The 20,557-nt window shown below is 39.0% G+C and overlaps 1 protein-coding gene across 2 annotated transcripts in view; it reads left to right on the forward strand.

Moving 5' to 3' along the window:
• Positions 1-20,557, forward strand: part of DIP2B (DIP2 acetate--CoA ligase B (putative)) — a 196,423-nt gene that overhangs the window by 140,216 nt on the left and 35,650 nt on the right. For both annotated transcript variants that reach the window (XM_088138184.1, XM_088138185.1), the window contains 11 exons: positions 143-355; positions 3,661-3,810; positions 8,992-9,111; positions 10,264-10,461; positions 11,494-11,585; positions 12,328-12,438; positions 13,303-13,426; positions 14,731-14,840; positions 16,686-16,788; positions 18,554-18,618; positions 20,087-20,180. In XM_088138184.1, coding sequence (XP_087994310.1) covers positions 143-355; positions 3,661-3,810; positions 8,992-9,111; positions 10,264-10,461; positions 11,494-11,585; positions 12,328-12,438; positions 13,303-13,426; positions 14,731-14,840; positions 16,686-16,788; positions 18,554-18,618; positions 20,087-20,180 — 1,380 coding nt within the window. The remainder of the gene's footprint in view (positions 1-142; positions 356-3,660; positions 3,811-8,991; positions 9,112-10,263; positions 10,462-11,493; positions 11,586-12,327; positions 12,439-13,302; positions 13,427-14,730; positions 14,841-16,685; positions 16,789-18,553; positions 18,619-20,086; positions 20,181-20,557) is intronic.

Raw genomic sequence — 20,557 nt, forward strand, 5'->3', positions numbered from 1 at the left:
AGGCTTGCTAACAGCTTCCTTTCACCTTGATCCATGCTTAATGCACTCTGCATTGGGTGGTACGGAGCCTTTGCCAGTGTTTCCTCAGTTGCAAAAAGAGCATGTTAAGTGCAGTGTGCTTCCCTTTTCTGATCCCACACAGACACGTCTTCTGCCTCCGAAGATGAAGGTTCGCTCAGGCGCCAGGCTGCCCTATCTGCTGCATTGCATCAGAGCTTACAGAATGCTGAGTCATGGATCAACCGATCTATTCAGGGGTCATCCACATCTTCATCAGCATCTTCTACACTATCCCATGGAGAAGGCAAAGGGACCAGTGGGTCACTAGCTGATGTATTTGCCAATACTCGAATAGGTAGGAGCTGGGGGGTGTGGACAGCATAACTAAACATTTCAAATATTTATTTTTCTGTAAAACTTTAGAACTCTCCCCAGCATCAAAACCCAAATTATTTCCAAACTTTTTTTAGAAGTCTGGCAATGTTGAATATGATTTATGGGGAAAAGACTCCATTGGCAGAGAAAGAAAGAGAGAGGAAGAAGTCCTTTGTCATAATTACCATGAAACATTTGCACAGCAGCCTGGCTATTTTCTTTATGCCACTGGTGTTTCTGATGCTTTGAGCTGCTCTTTATAGTCAGTCATTTCACTTCTAAGTCAGCGGAAGAAAATGGAATAATCCGTATGTCCTGTGTTGTAGATATCTGCCCCTTAACCAGCCAGAGGCACTGCCTTTTTATCTATCAGGCAAACACCATAATGAGATTTGCCATTATCCAAATGGTTGCCTAATAGTGGGATCTTGGAGAGAAAAGAACCATCTTTGTCACTCTATTATCAGGAAGAGATTTTACACCTCTTCAATGACTGAGTGGTTACATACAAATCAGATTTCTTTTGTTGACCTCAGCCCTTTCCAAAAAGCAAAGTAGAAAATGGCCCACCTATCTAGAGTAAAGTATTATATTGCTTTTGGGGGCCCTGAACCATTTCCCCCAGCTCAGTAGTACATATTTGTTGGGGCATGTATAGATTTGGATACCCCAGGCTCAGTTTTTTGATGCTCTGAGGTGCTCCCTGCCGCTGGTGCTGCTGTGTGAAATTTTGTAGGGTTTGTTTGGCTCCATCATATGTGTTTCTGTTTTAATGTGTTCCAAAAAATATTGCTGCACTCAGGGAGTGACTGTCTTTGTGTGCTGTCTGCTTTGGCTTAATTGGTTTCAGACAAGCATTGTGTAGATACTTGGTGTCTCTTAATTGCTGCTTTTTATTTCTTTCAACCTATATGTTGCTGCTGCCTTTCTTACTGGGATGTGACTCATTTTCTAAAATGGAAAACTTGGGGGGTTTACCTATTTAAAAGTCCATCACCATAAATAATGCTTTCTCCAAATAAAGAGATTCTCATTAAAGTGATGGTAAAATGTGCCTTCAAATTGGAACTGCTGGCTATCCAGTTGTTGAATAACTAATGTCAAATTGATGTTATAAAATGCACCTTTTTCTTTTGTGAGTAACATGTTAGGAATATTAAGAACAGCTAATGAAAAACAAGGTTTCTAGTAATGCCATTGCATTTCAATGTAGAGATACCAATAGAAGAGAATATCTATAGCTCAGGGTGAAACTCTGGAGTTCTTGGTGCTCTTTGAGCTTGGTTTTTGCTTGTACACATTTCATTACCCAACTAGGTACTGTAACATCATATATACTGCATATAAACAGCAGAAAACCCCACATTCACTTGCACTGATTGTTACCTAGCTAGGTAATGAAACATCTGCAAGCAAACAACCAAGCTCAGAGAGCACCAAGAACTCCACAATATAGAGACAGACACATTAGTCATCAGCTGTAAACATAAGGCCATTCTAAAATGTTAGGGTATTTTCACATTTATAAAACATAGCCATGGATAGACTCACCACAGCAGAACTTAATTTGATTTGTGTGTTTATTTTTTTAATAAACACAACTCGCAAAGACCAGTGGATAGGAGAACAGAAACTGATTTGCTCGCTATTTTGAAAATGTTTCAAGCAATAAAATTCCCACTTTAGGTTTGATATGTTTCTAGGTCTGAAGTATAATGAAACTTGAAGTATCAGTTTCAAGTTCTGAAGCATGGGCCTTTTTGAAGCTCATTTTCATACTGTTTTGGTGGCCATGTGTCAAATCCAGTATGGATTGACCGAAACTGAATTCAGTGGGTGTTAGCAGCAGCAGCAAATATGTGCCTGTCTCCCCACAGACTGACATAATCTGACTAAACACTGAGTTTCTTTCTTCTAACCACTGCACACTGAGTGAGAATGGACTCTTGGACAAAACTGAAGTAGATTCTATTACTGATCAGAAGAGCTTTGAAAGGTGGGCTGAAAAGACTGTCTGGCACTAGCTGAACAAGTACAACAGTGAAAATCTTACCCTGCTAGAAAGCAGGATGATACTTCTATCTTATATTTATGACTCAGCATATATATTAGAGAGCAACTCACTGCCTTCAATTCCTTATCCAAGTGAAAATACATTTCTACATTTAGAAGTTCAAAATACATTTCTACATTAAAAATGCAGAAATAGCTCAGCAAGGCACATATAATCAATATTCTGTCCATCTCAATAGTTGTACATTTAGTCACTAATAATATGAGCATTACACTCATTAACAAGGTGATCTGTGTGTGAGCTTTTGATTTGTGTGGCTTATGATATGTGTGTGAATATAAGTGAACTTGTATTCTTTGTATACATCAGTGCTATAACCAGAATATGCTGCCTACAGAAATTGAATATTTGACTATTAATGCTTATATAATCCATTGTAACACTATATACATCCTCTGCTGTGAAGGGTTTTCCCAGTAGCTATAGCTCTTAAAAGTAATTTTCTTTAGAAATACATCTTTGTCATAGAGAAATGTAACTTGTATAATTATCAAGTACCTAGTAGTGCATTAGGAGCAGTTACATTGCAATTCAGTAGAAGACAAGAGAATGATGTAAAAGTGTAGAGAGGCTTTGCAGTAACCCAGTCTAGAATTATTTTAGCCCATAATGTCAGCATCATTGTTTTGTTGTGATTTAGAAACTTAGTGAAAATCTATGTTTGTAAAAGGATTCAATTTAAGCTTTTCCTATTATACACTGTCAGCTAGATGAATTATAGAGGTTATAGGAACTTTCCCCATCACACTTTTGCTGAGTTATATACTGAACAGACAATCTGGAAGAATCCTACAGTTCATAGTAGTAGTTGCATGGGCAAAAGTTCTCTTCTTGCCCTTAGATACAATTCTTACTTAGGCAAGAGAGATGCAGTTGATATGATGGTGCAGAGTACTATTTTTTCCTGCTTCTTGAACATTGCAGTAGACATCTTAAATTCAGATAGTCTCTTTAACCTTGGGAAACAAACAATGGTTACAAAACAGAAGTGTGAATTGGCATAAATAACAGAAAGGAAAGTAAAAACCAAACTTAATATGCATCATATTCTCTCCTTTGTGTTAATGGTTTTTGTCAAGATAATTGAACAAAAAGCGTATGCCCTTGCATCAGAGAAGGGAAGAGTTATGGATGTAACCAATCTCCTCTTGGGTCACCTTGCAACAAGAAGTAACCTGAATCTGACTTTCTTCCCTTAATCCTCTTTTCAGAAAATTTTTCAGTTCCCCCGGATGTTACTGCAACTACCTCCACACCTGCCTCTTCCGCACGCCCATCTGCTATTGACCTTCCTCCATCGGGAATAGTGAAGGGCATGCACAAAGCATCCAACCGGTCCAGCCTTATGGACACAGCTGATGGTATATCTGCAGAACGACAATGCTGTATTGCCCCCAAAAATAAAATTAAAAAGGAATCCGCCATTTAATGTCACAGAATTCTGAAAGGGAGTTTGAGACTGAGATGGGGCAATAGGGGTACTTTAACATGGAATCCTTAGGTCTAGCGCCCAGTTGTTACTGTGTAAAGGTAACTGTGTGTATTTAAGTAAAAAGACTTCTGTTATTTAGTTTAAGTTTCCTCAGCATGAGGCCTCCCAGACTTCGCAGCCACCATGGTCAATGAGTAGGTTAACTTCCTGGAGTTGCACCACAGGATGGTTTGATGTGTCTTACAATGGAAGATGGCATGTCTGCAGAGAAAATACTTTCAGCTTTCAAAACAATCAACCCCAACTAAACTTGTGAGCAAAACAGCTTGCCCTGTATGACTACCAATATTTACATTTGTGTTGCTAGGATAGGCAGAAGCGATTGAGATAAGCCTCAGTAGGTTTTTCTCTTCTAAGGGGAAGGGAAAAAAAATCAAGTAGGTAATTTTGTGAAAAACAAAAGGGGTTTGCCTTGGTTCCTGAAGGTGTGCAAAGATTACATCATTCACTTTTGAGCAACACAGAAAAGAAGGAGATTATTTTGGAATAGGCAACATCAACAAAGTTACAATTCTTATTTAAATTTCTGACACATTAGGCTGATGTTCATTAGGAGAATTTTGCTTAACATACAGAACCCTATTAAATCCCTTGGTAAGAAGTATACTGAGGGGTTATATTTTGCAGTCATTTCTGGAGACATACTACTTCAGTAGATCGTTTATAGAATTAAATGTAACGATTCTCTTTATAAGCTAAACAAAATTCTTCTGATGAAAATCAGACAAATGCATTGCCAATTATTTATTAAATAAGATTTGGATTTTATTGGCTTTTCTTGCTGCATTTCTTTGAATTTTGTTGCATACTCGTCTTCTTTGATTATGTGACAAGCTGAGGCATCTACATCTCCAACCCTGTGTTGGAGAACAAGCTGCCAGACCCTTTATTATGTATTTCAGAGAGAGATATATGATCACGGCTTATTGACTTAGAATAATTAACAAGCCTAAGCCTGAACGCATGAAAATCCAGGCCTAAGAGTTGGAACTCTAGAGAAGGACAGGTTCCTTCTCCAGAGTTTTCCCTCCTTAAGAATCAGGTAGGCATGTACATACTCTGCAGTTTGGCACATGGGAAAAGGACCCTCCACCAGCTGGGCAAAAACATTAAAGCAACTCCATTTGCCAGTTCAGTACATCTATTAAAGAATCCAACAGAGGAATCAGAAAAAGTAAGTTGCTATTTAAAATAAAACATAGAGAAGTTGCTAACTAAAACTATCAAGTGCCTTATTCTTTGAGGATATTTTCAAGGTGATTCATTGACCCTCCACAGCAGGATCTGGCCCTGATTCTTCACCAGCTGCTTGAAGTCAAAACAAGTTCACCAACAGCAGGTTTTCCTTTGGGGGCGGGGGTGAGGAGTGGATAGGCAGATATGGAATAACTTCCATAGAGGGTATTTCAAAATGACATATTTTCAGATGTTTGATTCCTGTGGAACCTGTGTAGCATAAGGCTGAATCCTAGGAAAAACAACCTGAGATACAGTTTTATGTGAGTTTTGGTCTGGATATCCCCAGGCATGTGCTTTGTTTAGAATAATGGCTTAGCAAGAGGGGAAGAAAAACCTGATTTGTCACACTAGAAGGTTTTTGTGCTTTTTAAAGAACATGCATGCCCTAATGCAGTTTTTCAATCTGTGATTTAGCAATCTGAATTTGAGACATTGCACTGCTCATCTTTCCCAGAAATTGCAAGTATCTTCACTGCCACAACTGGGTTAGCCTTTCAGTTTTTATGTGTGGGCAGAAGATATTTGTTCTTTAAGTCCCATCTGGTTAACCTAGACACTTCTTGCAGTTGCCAGAAATATAATTTACTTCCAGAGATTTTCCCCTTCCCATTCTTTCATGCTGCACTATTGGTGCTGCTTTGATTTTGTATCCCTGGGACAAGTGCAAATTTTGAAGGGCCAAAACCTGCTGCCTGATTTGTCATGTGTTCATACTGGATGGAATTCCTGTTGCTATTTTAAGTCGGTATTTCTGGGAATTGGAATTGGGCAAAATACACTTCCTCAGTATGGTTGGGAATGAATGGTTGGGGTAATCACAGGGATATTGTCATTTTTATTGTTGTGTTTTCTAAAGAATAATAGTAAAATGAGCAGTGTTATGGCTCTCTTTCCATTGTTAATTGCCAAATAATGGCTATAGGAGCAATAGATTAAGAAAACAGAGTCTGGCATATAGGTAACAGAATTGTGTTTTAAATAAAATCAGTAAAGTTTTTTTGCTTTCTTTTAAAGAATTAGTACATCTAATTACTAGAGTATTAGATGTCAGAATTAAAGTGGATTTGTTGAACACTATCTTGGATGGATTCTGAACATCAGAGCTTCATCTTTTTCATATTGGATAGCCCCATATTGTGTTTTCTCTACAGTCATTAATTACAGAGTTTCAGTTTGCATTAACTTTTATGTAAAACAAGTGTATTACTTGTACAATGTCAGGTGCTACCACTGAAAGCAAAAGTAGAAATTTTTCCCCCACTTCTTATCTCTGCACCCAAACGCCCTCAGGGCTTCTTGTTTTGCTCTGTGAGACCTATGCTTGTCATAGCATTCTCTTTTTGGCCTTGCTCAATTCCTATTTTTAGAAAGTGTGACTTCAGAAACTCAAATTTTGCAGCCAAAAAAAAAAAAAAAAGCAGATTTTGCATGTGTGGATTACACATTTTTATTAGAAAATTTGGATTGTTCATTTTGCTGTTGAATGTACAAAGACAAAGCAACCTATACATTTTACTCCTAAAGCCATGTTTGGTAGTAAAAAAAAGGGCTTTTGATAGTGCTCATTTATTGAGCTATTTCCATCTCTAGAGCAGTGTTTTTTGTCCCACTTTTCAGTGGAACTGCTTTTCATGTTAAAAAACATGTAATTGATAAGTGTCCTAGTTTATAAGTTGTTTATAAAATGCCTGTTGTGATGGAATTTGCCTATATAAAGATTGGAAAGAACTAAACTCTGGTAGCTGTAAGACTTTGCTACAGGTAGTCCTCGGTTAACAACGGTAATTGGGGCCAGAATTTCTGTAATGAATCGATGCAGTCGTAAAGCGCGGCATCACATGACCGCATCGCTTAGTAACAGAAATCCCAGCAGTCTCCATTGCCATATCAACTGAATCCCACCAGTCATTAGGTGAGGATTCACCCTGATCTAAGCCATTCCCAGCTTGGTCCCTCCCAGTCCTGGGCCTCAGTAAGGTAAGGGAGTGCTTCCTCTTGAACTCCCCCCTCCTGCCTATGCCCCCCCCCCCGCCAATCTCTGCCGTTTGGCTGCCCTACACAGCAGCACTCTGTACCAGCAGTGGTGGCTGAAGTAGAAGCCTGAGGCCTTCAGCAGCCTCAGCTGGCTGCCTCCACCCCCAGGCCTCTACTGCAGACCCAGTGCTGCCACCGCCACTGAGGAGTGCTACCTCAAGCCCCACGTCACAGCCAGCCCCCCAGTACCACAGCGCAAATCCCCAGCCACCTCCGCCACCCTGTGCTCCGCTGGCCCTGTGTGCCCAGCTGACCTTCGCCGTCATCTTCCTCCTGCTGCTGATGAAGGGTGCCCAGCCTGACCCTATGTGAGGCAGCTGCTGGCCACACCAGGCCTTCCTCCCAAGGCTTTGTATGCCCTTCTCCAAATTGCATGCACCCTTCTCATAATACTTCAGAAGGATTCTGAGGCCTTCCAAAGCATTGTGAGAAAAACACGTGTGATTTGGAGTAAGGCATGTGCAGCCTTGTGAAGAAGACCTGGGGCAGCCAGCAGCTGCCTCGCATAAGGTCAGGTCAGGTGCAGCTGGCTGAGACTGCTGAAGGCCCCAGGCCTCCACTTCAGCCCCAGCGCTGCTGTTGCTGCCACTGCTGCCAAGAAGTGCTGCTGTGCAGGGCAGCCAAAAGGCCAGAGATTGGGGGCGGGGGATAGGCAGGTGGGGGGAGTTGAAGCGCCCCTACAGTGGTAAGTCTGGACGGGCTGCCAAGTATCTGGATTTTGATCACATGACCGTGGGAGTGCTGCAACAGCCATAGCATTGGGGATCGGGTGTAATTACCATTCGTTCAGTGCTGCTGTAACTTTGAATGGTCACTGAATGAATGGCTGTTAAGGAAGGACTACCTGTATTTGCATAATAGGCTGTTCATGCTTTGGAAATAATTCAGAAGAAATGCTTCAAACCTCGCATGAGCACATCTCTCTGCCATTCATTGAAGTAACCTCATTTTCTTCAAGCTTCCATTGAAGCCTGAAAAAGGATGCTACTGCTTTAAGGAACCTGCTTATTAATGTGACAGTTAAAGCAGTGGCACCTTTTTCTCACATTTATGCAGAATCCTGAAAAGGAACAAGGCTTTTTTAATGAATAGCAGAGTTGTGCTGTGCTTGTGCTCCTATGCAGGCCTGATGTATGTCTTTGAATAATTTTTGAAGTATGTACAGTCTTTGAAGATAATTGTCTAGCTTTTGATAAGTCTTCAATTGTCCTTGCACCCTCTGGTGGTCATGTCCTAAGGCAGTACTAGCAAAATAGCCTTGAATGCAACTCTACTCATTAAGCCAAACATTGCTCATCAGCCAGGAATTGAGGCCTAAAAAATATTGATAAATGCCATGTTTTTGTAACCCTAGCAGAAACAGAAAGTTAACCCATGCCTTGGTAGGCTTTAAGATAACATCCAGCCTGGAAGACAATAAACCTATATATCCTGTGTCATGCCAATATTAATGGTAGATTTGAAAAGTGGAAAATAATCAAATATTAGCAAAACATCTTCTGAAATATTTAATTTAGTATTCTACATTTGGGCTTGATCTCAACTGTAAGACATCTTGATATATCAGAAAGACTATGAGTTCTAATTTGTATAAAATAGCAGTTACCCACATTTTCCAAGGGTCCCCATTTCTGAGCTTGCAAAAATCTGGATGGCAGCAACATTGGAGTCCTTGGTCAAGTGGTCAGCCAGATTTTTGCAGCCCAGATATTATAGGTCTACATTTGTTCATATTTGATGTATATCTGGTAAACTGAACTAATTTCCTATACTGTAGGTGTCCCTGTAAGTAGCAGAGTCTCCACAAAAATTCAGCAGCTGCTCAATACTCTGAAGCGACCTAAACGGCCACCTCTGAAGGAGTTCTTTGTGGATGATTTTGAAGAAATTGTGGAAGGTATATGGATTGGGTGTTTTGCCATTAAATATATTGCGACTATTATCAAATATCAATGCATCCTAAACTGCTTTTGCTCGCTTTTGCATTTTTACTTTCAATCTTAAACTCCAATAATTAATTAAAAGTCTTTTCCTTGCCCTATATGTTGAGAAAAAGTTATGAAATTTCCATCTCAGATCAACAGAAGAACCCCAGTTAACCTCTTCACTAAGAATTCTATTCTGTTGTTTCTAGTTGCTTGACTGTTCTATGACTAGGTGTACATGGAATATAAAGCTGTTGATTCCAATGCCAAGTTTATTTAAAAGGATGTTTAGTAGAGGATACACCTTTCTTCATTGGATATAATACTGTTTTATCACATGATCTGAGCATGAAAGAGAAACATCTTATAAAGACATTTCATATAGAATAAATAATCTTTGAAGGGCAAATTCCTTAAATTGAAATCATCTGGTATGTTTCTTTTTCTTAATAAAACACATTTTGTCTCCTGTTGCTTTTCTATTAATATAAATAGTTAATAGTTCTTTGTTCCTTGTTCCATCATCCACTCCCACTTCAGAATTTTCTGCCCTATTGCTCTATGTCAGAAATAGCTTCTCTTTATTTCTCAAAATTGCAGTCTTGTTTATTTCTCTAAATACCATCCACTTTGTCTCCCTGTTTTTGTTTTTTTTCCCTCTCTTCTGTCTTTGGTGTGTGTGTGTTTAAATCAAGTTTGATCTTCTGATCTGTCTGGTTGATTGAGATTTAAAATTTTCTGGATATGAATTTTCACCTTGGTATTGTATATGGCATCTACTACATGGTTCACGCTATGTAATTATGTAGCGGTAGCAACAATAATAAGTAGGTTTCTACCAAATGCAGTTGGATTAACAATATAGTTTTCTGTGTTTGAAAGCACACACGTTTCCTATTTTCTATTGTGAGACATTTTTCCTTAGCAACAAATATATTCAAATTGCTTTGACCTTTAACAATGGTTTTGAAAAAAACCCTAATTATTAGAAACATTGGAGGGGGAGAGTGGGGAATCCTTTGCATCAGCAACATAGGAAGATGTAGAGTTTATTAGCATTTTTAGAATACAGTTCCATTTTGTGAATGGTTTTAACATTTGATTGGGTGATGTTTTCTTTGTAGTTCCACAGCCAGATCCAAACCAGCCCAGGCCAGAGGGACGTCAGATGACACCTGTGAAGGGAGAACCCTTGGGTGTAGTTTGCAATTGGCCCCCTGCTTTAGAGGCAGCTCTGCAGCGCTGGGGGACAACACAGGCCAAATGCCCTTGTTTGACAGCCCTAGATGTCTCTGGGAAACCTGTCTACACTTTGACATACGGTAAGTTTCATAAGCTTGATGGTCTTCATGTTTTACCATTGTTGGATTTTTGGATACATACTCTTTATCTGCTTTTCTTGATGCATTAGCAGTTAGTTTATAAAGTAGTGCTTTGCCAATCTGCATTTATTCTGCCTGCATGGACATTAGGCTTTTGTCTAATGCATATAGCATATATACATTATATATAGTTATAGTATATAGTTATATACTATAACCATAGCGCAAAGTGGGCATTAAGTTTCACCAAGTAGTAAGCAAAGCAATACAGATTGGATACATAAAAAACAAGCAAGGTAATTCAAGGAATTGAGAACACCATTACTATTCTGTTCTAAAAATGTAAATTGTGACATGTTTGGATTTTGTTTTGGACAGAGCAAAAGCAGGACAAGTAACATTGGGTAATACGATGGATAATATTGATATATTCCATATCAGTAGTGGAGCTGGTAATGCAACTACAGCATTTCTATTTACTGCTTTCTGCTCCATAGCAAGTAAAACCTCATTTAGGGTTGATTAACAGCTATTATTCTCCTGGAGGCATTACAGTGAAGAACACTGTGCTAAGAAAAGAAGCGCCATACATATTTTTGATTGCTCAGAGTTACTACCATTGTACGGTATATATTCCTGCCTCTCTAGGCTGTGAATATTATTCACAGGACAACTTGATTTATTTCATTGAGATTTTCATCTGAGGCACTCATTTTGGGCCAAGATAGATGGCAATTAAGAACATGGTATTTTCAGTGGTCCCATCCTGAACCATTCTGTGAGTGCCCCTTTTTATGGTGCTCATCATATGAAGATGTTGTTTTCCCATGCATTTACCAGGATTTAGTGTTTTTTCTTAGCTGCTGAATTTAAATTTTTGAGACTTTTTCCCCTTCATACTGCAAACCATGTCAGAAATCATGGTTGAAATATAAATGTTCCTCTTGAATAAATAATAAATATTATGTGTGTATATGATGCTGATGCTGTGTTTGATGCTAATGTGTTGATTGCTTTTTCTCTTTATTCCAGGCAAGCTGTGGAGCAGAAGCCTTAAGTTGGCATATACACTATTAAATAAGCTGGGCACTAAAAATGAGCCTGTATTGAAACCTGGAGACAGGGTAAGATGCTTTATCTACTAATTGGCACTCCTTATGATAAACAGGAGTGATGATTTGTGTGTATAGGTAGTCTTCACTTAACAACAGTAATTGGGACTGGAATTTCCATTGCTAAGTGATACAGTCATAAAGTGCAACATCACGTGACCACATTGCTTAGCAATGGCAATCCTGGCAGTCCCCATTGCTGTCACCAGGGGTGGCTGCTGCTGGTTGGGGAAGGGTGCATGGGTGGCCAGTGAGGTGCCGTGCAAGCAGGTCGGGGGTGGCTGCTGCTGGGTGGGGGAGACTTACTGGAGTGACTTACAACCTTCCCTGCCGGCTTCCATATTGACTTTGCTTGTGGGAAGCCGGCAGGGAAGGTTGCAAATGGCAATCACATGACTGCGGGATGCTGCAGCCGTTATAAGTGTGAGCCGGTTGCCAAGTGCCCAGATCACAATCATGTGACTGTGGGGGTGCTGGGACAGCCAGAATTCAAGGACTGGTTGTAAGTAGCATTCATTCAGTACTGTCATAACTTTGTACGGTTGCTGAACAAGTGGTTGTTAACCGAGGACTACCTGTAAACCCAATCTCTTATAATTGGTAGAGCTTTTTATTTTTTTGTGAATAACCTTGTGAAAGCTAATCATGTTCTTCGTTGAATTAAACCATCTGCTTTCACCGTTTAGGTGTAATGGTCAAAACATTAATGCTGTTTTCCCTTCTTTCTCTAACAAAGTATTTTTGTGAATCACAGGTAGCCCTTGTTTATCCCAACAATGACCCTGTCATGTTCATGGTGGCATTCTATGGCTGTTTGCTGGCTGAAGTCATCCCAGTGCCAATAGAGGTACCTCTAACCCGAAAGGTAATGTTGATTTATCACAGAGGAGTGATAAGCTATGAATGTGAAATAAGAAACAAATCAAGCCGTTGCTCTTAGATGCACTTACATTCTTTCAGTTTCCACCTACATTCTTGCAGTTTGCTGCTTTGCTAAATTCCCAGGCTTGCAAAGAGATGTCCAGGTGGTCCTCCATTTCATAGCTATTATACAGACAAATTAAAATCACAAAACTGTGCTATCTTTCTCTGTATGCTCATCCTGCATGCAGATATAGTGTGAAACAGGAGAAGAATCTCATGGCTTCATTCTCATCAGAATTAAGCGCTTCATTTAAAAAAAACAGTGGGGAGATTGCTGTCTATTGAGTTTTATAGCACTGTAGTCACATAAAGGGAGAGTAGATCCCTTGGTCACTGAAAACGTCAAATAAATCTTGTGCTTGAAACATTATTGTGATTCTTTAAAGTCTGACATTTTTACACATTTCAGTTTTAATAAAATTAAGATTGAATCTTGAAAAAAGGAGACTATTCAATAGCTACTATTAACTATTATGCCAAAAGAACAAATTTACTTAATTTGACCAATAGTCTGAAAATCAGCCTTTCTTCAGACTTTTTTGTCTTATTACAGAGATTGCAATTCAGATTACAAGCTGTGTTTATTAGAGTGTCAAATTTTAGGCAATGTTTATGGTTTTCTGTGACTGATATTATTTGAGTTTCAAACCACTGATGGATACCTCTGAATAAGCACATTTGCTCGGTATTGTCATAATGTTACTATCCAGTTACCAATACTTTACTAATGTATGAGTTTTGTGTGGTTAAAACTGGCATTGGTTACCAGTCTGCAAATCACAGTTGTTCCCTTCATTTTGTTCAGGATGCTGGCGGCCAGCAGATTGGCTTTCTACTGGGTAGCTGTGGCATTGCTTTGGCCCTCACCACTGAAGTTTGCCTGAAAGGGCTTCCCAAAACACAGAATGGAGAAATTGTGCAATTCAAGGGTTTGTTATATTGCACTTATTATGCTTTATAGAAGAAGGCCGAAACAAACAAAAGGTTGATTTCTTTCTCAAGAAATGTACAATTAAACTTCAAAAATGGGGAAGGGAAAGACTGGGACAGTGGAAAAGTGATAAGAAATGAATGAAAGCAAACTTAGAATACTATATTGCATATTAATTTATGAGACCAATTTTCTCATAGATTAAAATCATGTGACCATGAATGAGACTTTTAGGCAGGGATGGGCATCTTGTGACCCCCCCCCCCCATTTTTGTTCCCCTGAACTAACTCAAATCTGGCAGTTTTTGCTGACTTTCAGATGCGAATTTTGCTGGAGTTTCTTTAAAATAACAAAGAATATAGATGGGCTAAACCTTTGCTAGCCTTAAGATATTTGTTTTTTGTTGAAAATTTGCAACCTCTCCCCAAGTGACTAGAAATTTCAGCAGTTACATCAATACCTTGGTGACCTCAATGCGCTGTATATACCATCTCCCCTGAAATTCTTGGAGGCTGAATATTAAAAAACAATAATGAAAGTGCAATCCCCATGGTTACCTATCTCTGCTTCTCTGCCAGTTGTACAGTAAGTAATGTAGTAAACCTTAATCTAGTTCATTGTAAGTCTACCTGGCATAAGCAGGTCATGAATCCAACTCTCACAAAAATATATAGCATCTGTCTCTCTTCTAGCATGGCCACTGGAAATCATTAGATTGTTAGGTATCAGAAATTAGAACTCTCTACTCCTGCTGTTGAGCCCACCAACCGCAGTATCTTTCATAATGGGAATGAACTGCTGGGAACACATCGTCTTCCTGCTCCATGGCTTTGAACACAAAACAGTGAAGCTCTAAATAGCCTTCTACATTAAAGTATCACTTCATGTTATGAAAATAATATATGCTGCTTATTTTATCTGTTTCACATATTTGTAAACAGTTGGTGCATAGCAACTTCATCCAATACAATTATGGCAAAATAGAAAAAAAAAGATTTTCAGTATAGAAGTTATTTCTATGCAAAAAGAGATTCTGAGAAATCTGCAGGTCTTCTGAGGCAGCCCTAACGTGATCATTCCTTCTGTGGTCCACAGTAATCTGTACTCAGCCTATTTATTGTGATAGTCTATTTCCTTTAAATTAACTCTTCATGAGCAGTAGACATCTGACACTAAAAAAGGGGGTGGAACTGAATTTGGGGTACCAAGGTGCTTTGAATGAGCCAAATTCCATGATTTGCAGTGTAAGAGCATCCATAAAAGCTTGTGACCTAAAGTTTCAGTTTCTTTTTTGGTTCTAGGTTGGCCAAGGCTCAAGTGGGTTGTTACAGATTCCAAATACCTCTCCAAAACACCAAAGGATTGGCAGCCCAACATTTCAAATGCAGGGAGTGAACCAGCTTATATTGAGGTATATGGGAAAATGAAATTGGACAAAATAAAATATGTTATGATTGTTAATACTTTTAGGCCATTGCAAATATTTTATGCAGCAGGTATGTCTGCATAATGTTCCCTTCTTCTTGAAAATGTATGCTTTAAGATTAATTTAGATTTTGTTCATAATCTCAGCCCATGCCTCATAAGGAATTACAAACATGACACACAGGTTAAAAATTGAAAACATGATTCATTAGAACAACAAGTCAAAATTATTGAACACCCTCAGTATTTATCTTGTTTAATATCAAGAATTGTATAACTTTCCTTTTTTTTCCAGTAATTTTATTAAGATTTGAAAAAGAACAGTAAAGAAAATACAAAGTAAAAGAAAAAAAATACAAAAAAAACCCCTTTTAAGAAAGCAAGTTCCCATTCTCATCACAAGTAATAAACAATTTCATAATTTTACCCCTCTTAATTAAGAAATATAAAACTCTTCATCCCATAACTCATCTCTTAGTAATAAAGAAATCAAATAAGTAACATCTTCTCCTTATCCAATTGTCAGCAAAAAGTCCAAACAGAGCTCTAAAATATTAAAATTAATTAACAAATATAAAACTCAACTTTCCATGCCTCGACTCATAACTGTAAGCAAAACTCCATTTAAAAGGCATAAAAAAAATATGAAGAAACCAAACCTAAAGTTTAACATAACAAAAAAAGACCATTTCTCCTATTCTATAACATCTTGTTCTGAAGATGGATTGTCCCCCAAAAGACACAATAAGGCTGTCATAATTGATTCAAAGATTTGGTGCAGAGTTCCTATCTCTGAACACCATGACAATTTATTTCCCACAAACATTTATTTATTCTTTAAAAATAATTTCAAAGTTTTTAATTCAAAGTTCAACCAACATTTTCAGAGCTCTTAATGTTTATAAAACTTTCTGTAGCCAAAATCTTGTCTTACCTTTTCCTGTTCATTTTAAATTCTTAAAAGTTATAAAAATTAAATCTTCATTTTCTTGTGTTAAGGCTTGAAGATACTCATTTACCAGGTGATTTCAACCTTGTCCCTTTGAAGGTGTCCAGGTGTCTTCATTAAAGCCATTGATAAGCAGTTTCCAAAGGTAGTTAGCAAGGGAAGTGCATGAACTTAATGTCCCTTGAAAGGCTCTGTTTGCAGCTAGAGCAAATATGGCTAATTCCCCCATCTCCAGGTCCCCCCCCCCGCCCCACCGCAGATCGCTGTCTTGTCTCTTTCTAAGGAAGAGGAGCAACCATAAGAAGAAACACCTTGAGTAATCTCAGGTCTCTCTCTTTTAACTGATTTGTTGACTGTTTCCTTAAAAAGTCCACAAACATCAGGCTCTGCATTTTCACAGAGCTGTCTTCAGTTGGCCATTTTCCCCAGAAGCCTCAAGATTGCATAACTTTCCAATATATCAACATTTTGGTGTACCTTATCTGGTTTTGGTTTCATGGGAGATTTATCTTTCGCTGAACTAGTAGCTAACTTTACAGTGTAAGTGAACAGTCTACTTTTATAGTAGATTCCCTCTGCCTGTTTTTTATCTGGTAGATTTTTTCTGTGTTAAGAATTGTAGAACCTTATGTCACAAATTTTCCACATTTATTTAGAATGGGGATGGTGTAGAGGAAGAAATCCAGGCTTACATTTTTTGCATTGTGGCCAACACTGAGTGCTTGTGCAGGTGGACTCTTTATTACACTAGCACACATGCATGGTCATGGAAAGAGAGAAAGACCCACTATTTGCATCTTTATGAATAATGATGTAAAATCTAACCATATTGATTCCTGATACAGGAAGCCTAATTGCTGATGCTGCTGTCCTTTTTTTCAGTATAAGACCAGCAAGGAGGGGAGTGTGATGGGTGTAACTGTCTCCCGAATTGCTCTCTTGTCTCATTGCCAGGCTCTGTCTCAGGCATGCAACTACTCTGAAGGTGAGCCCTGCGGTACTTCTCATACTATGTACAAGGATAAATAGTTTTTCTTAGAAGAGGAAGACAAATTGCTCTGGGAGCATATGGCCATATAAAGTGAATGGACGAATGACTAAATATACAGTGGTACCTCGGGCCACGAACTTAATTTGTTCCGCGACTCTGGTCACGACCCGAATTGGTCGCAACCCGAATCAAATTTTCCCATAAGGTTCAATGTAAATACAGTTAATCTGTTTGAACCATATGTATTTTTTTTTAAAACCACAAAAATATGAAACAAAGTACAGTACAGTACGAAAAGAGAGAACACTAACCTTGCTCGAGGTGACTTCTGGCATGGAGGACAGGAAGGCGGGTGGGGAGGTGGTTATTGTTTGGAGGGAGAGTCCCCCTCCCTACAGGAAGCCACGACCACGTGTCACAGCAGGGAAAATGGCCACGGATCCTGTTCGTCACCCGATGCGGAGTTCGCGAACAGAAGCAAAATTTTGCAAATGGTGCTGTTCGTGAACCGAATTGTTCGTGAACAGAAGCGTTCGTGACCCGAGGTACCACTATATATACATTGTGTTAAACCAAGCCTGATGCAAAGTGCTAACTCCTAGAAATTCCATGCTTCATGCATTAAGAATCACTTGCAAATTATGAACCATTCACATTGCCAAATAGGTACACCACAACGTGGAGGGATGCTTGTGTGATCCAGGCTGTGTGTATGAAAGAAGCGGTCTCTTGAACATGTGGCATCAGCATAGTTCTTGTCTGCATACTCAGATATCCACATAAATTATTCTGGGAAACAGTTTTGAGCAGGTAGTAGTTGCCACATTTATTTTGATAGAAATAATTTGAGAGAAAAAGATATTTTCTCTCACTAGACATATTGCCTTCCCACCTCTCTCATTTCTAGGATGCTAAATTAAAATATATAAAAAAGAATCCCCTCTCACCACTATGGGTGATATGTGTCTTCCTCAATCTCGAGTCCTCTGCCAGAGGCCTGGGAGTTTGAGGGTTCTGCGCAGTATCTTAGCTGTTCCCAGCCCTGCACTCTTCTGGTCAGAGAGCTCTGAGGTTGTTCCTGGGATCTGCTGGAGCCCCTCTCCCAGCTTAGGAGTCACAGCCCCGAGTGTTCCTACCACCACCAGGATATATATATTAGAGTACTATCTCTGCAAAATTCAAAGAAACTAAAATAGAAGTTTGGTTATTTATAAATAAAATACTGTTTAACCTTTCCTGTTGGGATCTCAGAGCTGCTTATTGCTAATGCCAGTACAGTTGAATGCTTTTTCTTTTCCCCCATATCTGCCCAGATGAGCCCATAAAAGTTTTTCTGGTCCCTGATTGTCATTTTCACTGCAAGTGATGCTAATTTTCCATTGAAATGTTCATTGAAGCTGTATAATTTTTCATGAGAAAAGGCTGTATAGGTATCCACGCCTAGCCACAGTGATGCCAAAATAATGACACATGCATTGTGGTGCCATAATGCAAGCTCCATCCCCTGTGTACTTGCATGGAACTTTGTGATATAAGTGTAAAAAGGGTGGTGTTTGCATCACCTGCCCAACCTTTGTCCCCTTTCTGTGAACACTGATGAGCAGCCAATATAGGATCATTATCCAAGCTTCTTATAGACATTGAAACTAAGAACAACTATAGGCTTTCTCATTTTTCTTCTGAATAGGAAGAGCCCAATCTTTGCAGCAGAGTTGTATATTTTGAATTTTGAAATTAAGTATTACTATATTTGTTGTAGGTGAAACCATTGTGAATGTCCTGGATTTCAAGAAAGATGCAGGCTTGTGGCACAGCATGCTAACAGTGAGTCAGCCTTTTGAGGGGATAAACTGTGGCATCTTTTCCTGTGATTGTTTTCACAGATTCCACTAAAACTAGGCCTAGGGTTAAAAATGATGGACCCTTTCAAAATGACATGACAGTGGTCTCATGAAAAGTTGAAATGTGGATCTTGTAATTAATGTTTTCACTCAGAATAGAGATGGACAACCTTTTGATGGCCAGAGCACTATTGAACTTTTTTTTTTTTTTTTGAGATGGCGGTAGCCCCAGAGGGTCCAAGAGTAGACAGAGCTACATCATTGTGGAAAGGGGCTGAGATGTCCATTTTTACAGGTTTTAATGGGGCTAGTTTGTTTCAATGTTATTAAACCTGTTTTGGTGATCCCATTGCGTTATTCATGTGTTTTCCTGTTCAAAATGTCAGAAATCATTTTGATTGCTGACAGATAGAATCAACAAATCAACATTTGGTTGATCCAGAAAAAAAAAAGAAAGCAGACCCTGCACATGTGGGAAAAATGCTAGGATGAAAAAAAAAGATAGTTTCCTCACCAAAAGGTGGTGGTATGGCTGGGGGAGCCTCTGAGGACCATAGCAAACTGGTTTGGGGGCTGGAAGTGGCAATGGGCACTGGATTTTGCCCACTTGTAACTTAGAGTAAGAAGTTTCTATTACTTGAGGGTATATTTCTTTCATTCTTTGTTATATTTGTATCACGATTTTCTGTGAAACAAGGCTCAAGGAAGTTAGTATCAATAATACAGTGAGCTATAATAAAATATGAAATAGCTACATCCCTAAAAGCCAATCTTGGCAAAGGCATTGCCTAAATAATAAAGTCTCCCTCTGTACAGGAAGGCTGATGGAGATTAGGCTAGCCAAATCCTTTCTTAAGAGTTTGGGAGCAATATGAGAAGGCAGACAATCTCTCTGATTTTCACTAAAAGTCTGAAAAGCCTCTCTCAAGGCCCTGGTGCAGGTAGAGCATGTGGGCTTTCACATAACCTGATCCTATGGCGTTTGTGCCTGGGAACATGCCTGTAACAAGTCAATCTGTTGTAACAGGGGAGTCATTTTTTATATGTGGTTGGTGCCAGTCTAGAGTCTGGCTGCAAACTCTGAACTAAGAAATGTCATACTACAGCATGCCTTACTGTGGCCAAACCTGACATTTCTACAAATCAGCAGCATACAGAATAAAATTGTTCGGGGACCCAGCCTTTGAAATAATGAACCAAATCTAAATAGAACATTTCAATGATCAGGAAACATTGCTTTAGATGAACCAATTGCACAAAAACTTTCAGGGCTTGGCCTTTTGTTTCTTTGTTTTTGCCTTCCTGGGTGAACTTTTTTTCAGTTGGTAGGAAGAGAATGAGAAATAATTTGTTTGAAAATGTGTAGAAATCCCAGATTCCACTATTTTTGATCTGTATCTTTTTTGTTGTTTTGGTAAAAAAAAAAAAATTATTCTTTTTCTGTTTTTCAGAGTGTAATGAACAAGCTTCACACCATCAGCGTGCCCTATGCAGTGATGAAAACCTGCCCTCTTTCTTGGGCACAGAGAGTTCACACTCACAAAGGTATTGTGGGCATTGAATTGCAAGATTGATTATCGGTAGTATTCTTAGCACCTGCAAAAATGAATGGGGCAGGTGATATTTAAGAACTCCCAAGAGAACTCTAATCCTGCTCCAATTCCCTTATAGCCAGTTGTCATGGGGGGGAAAAAACTGACAATAGGATATAGAGGTGTTGAGCTATGATGTTAAAAGCATATCACCAGGACACATGATGTTTCTATACCACTGGTTTGGTTATCTCAGGTTGCTGGCTATAGTCTTTCACGCTGTAGTCTTAGATCCTTTTGAAAAGCAGATGTTCTCTTCCCAAGTCTGCCTTGAACTTTGTTCTAAATAGTATCCATATATTAAATCCTTTCATTTGTTTTTCAGATTTG

Source organism: Python bivittatus, unplaced genomic scaffold (assembly GCF_059951505.1).
Source record: "Python bivittatus isolate LINGU-HERP-01145 unplaced genomic scaffold, Pbiv_v1 ctg000220_np1212, whole genome shotgun sequence".
Classification (NCBI taxonomy): domain Eukaryota; kingdom Metazoa; phylum Chordata; class Lepidosauria; order Squamata; family Pythonidae; genus Python; species Python bivittatus.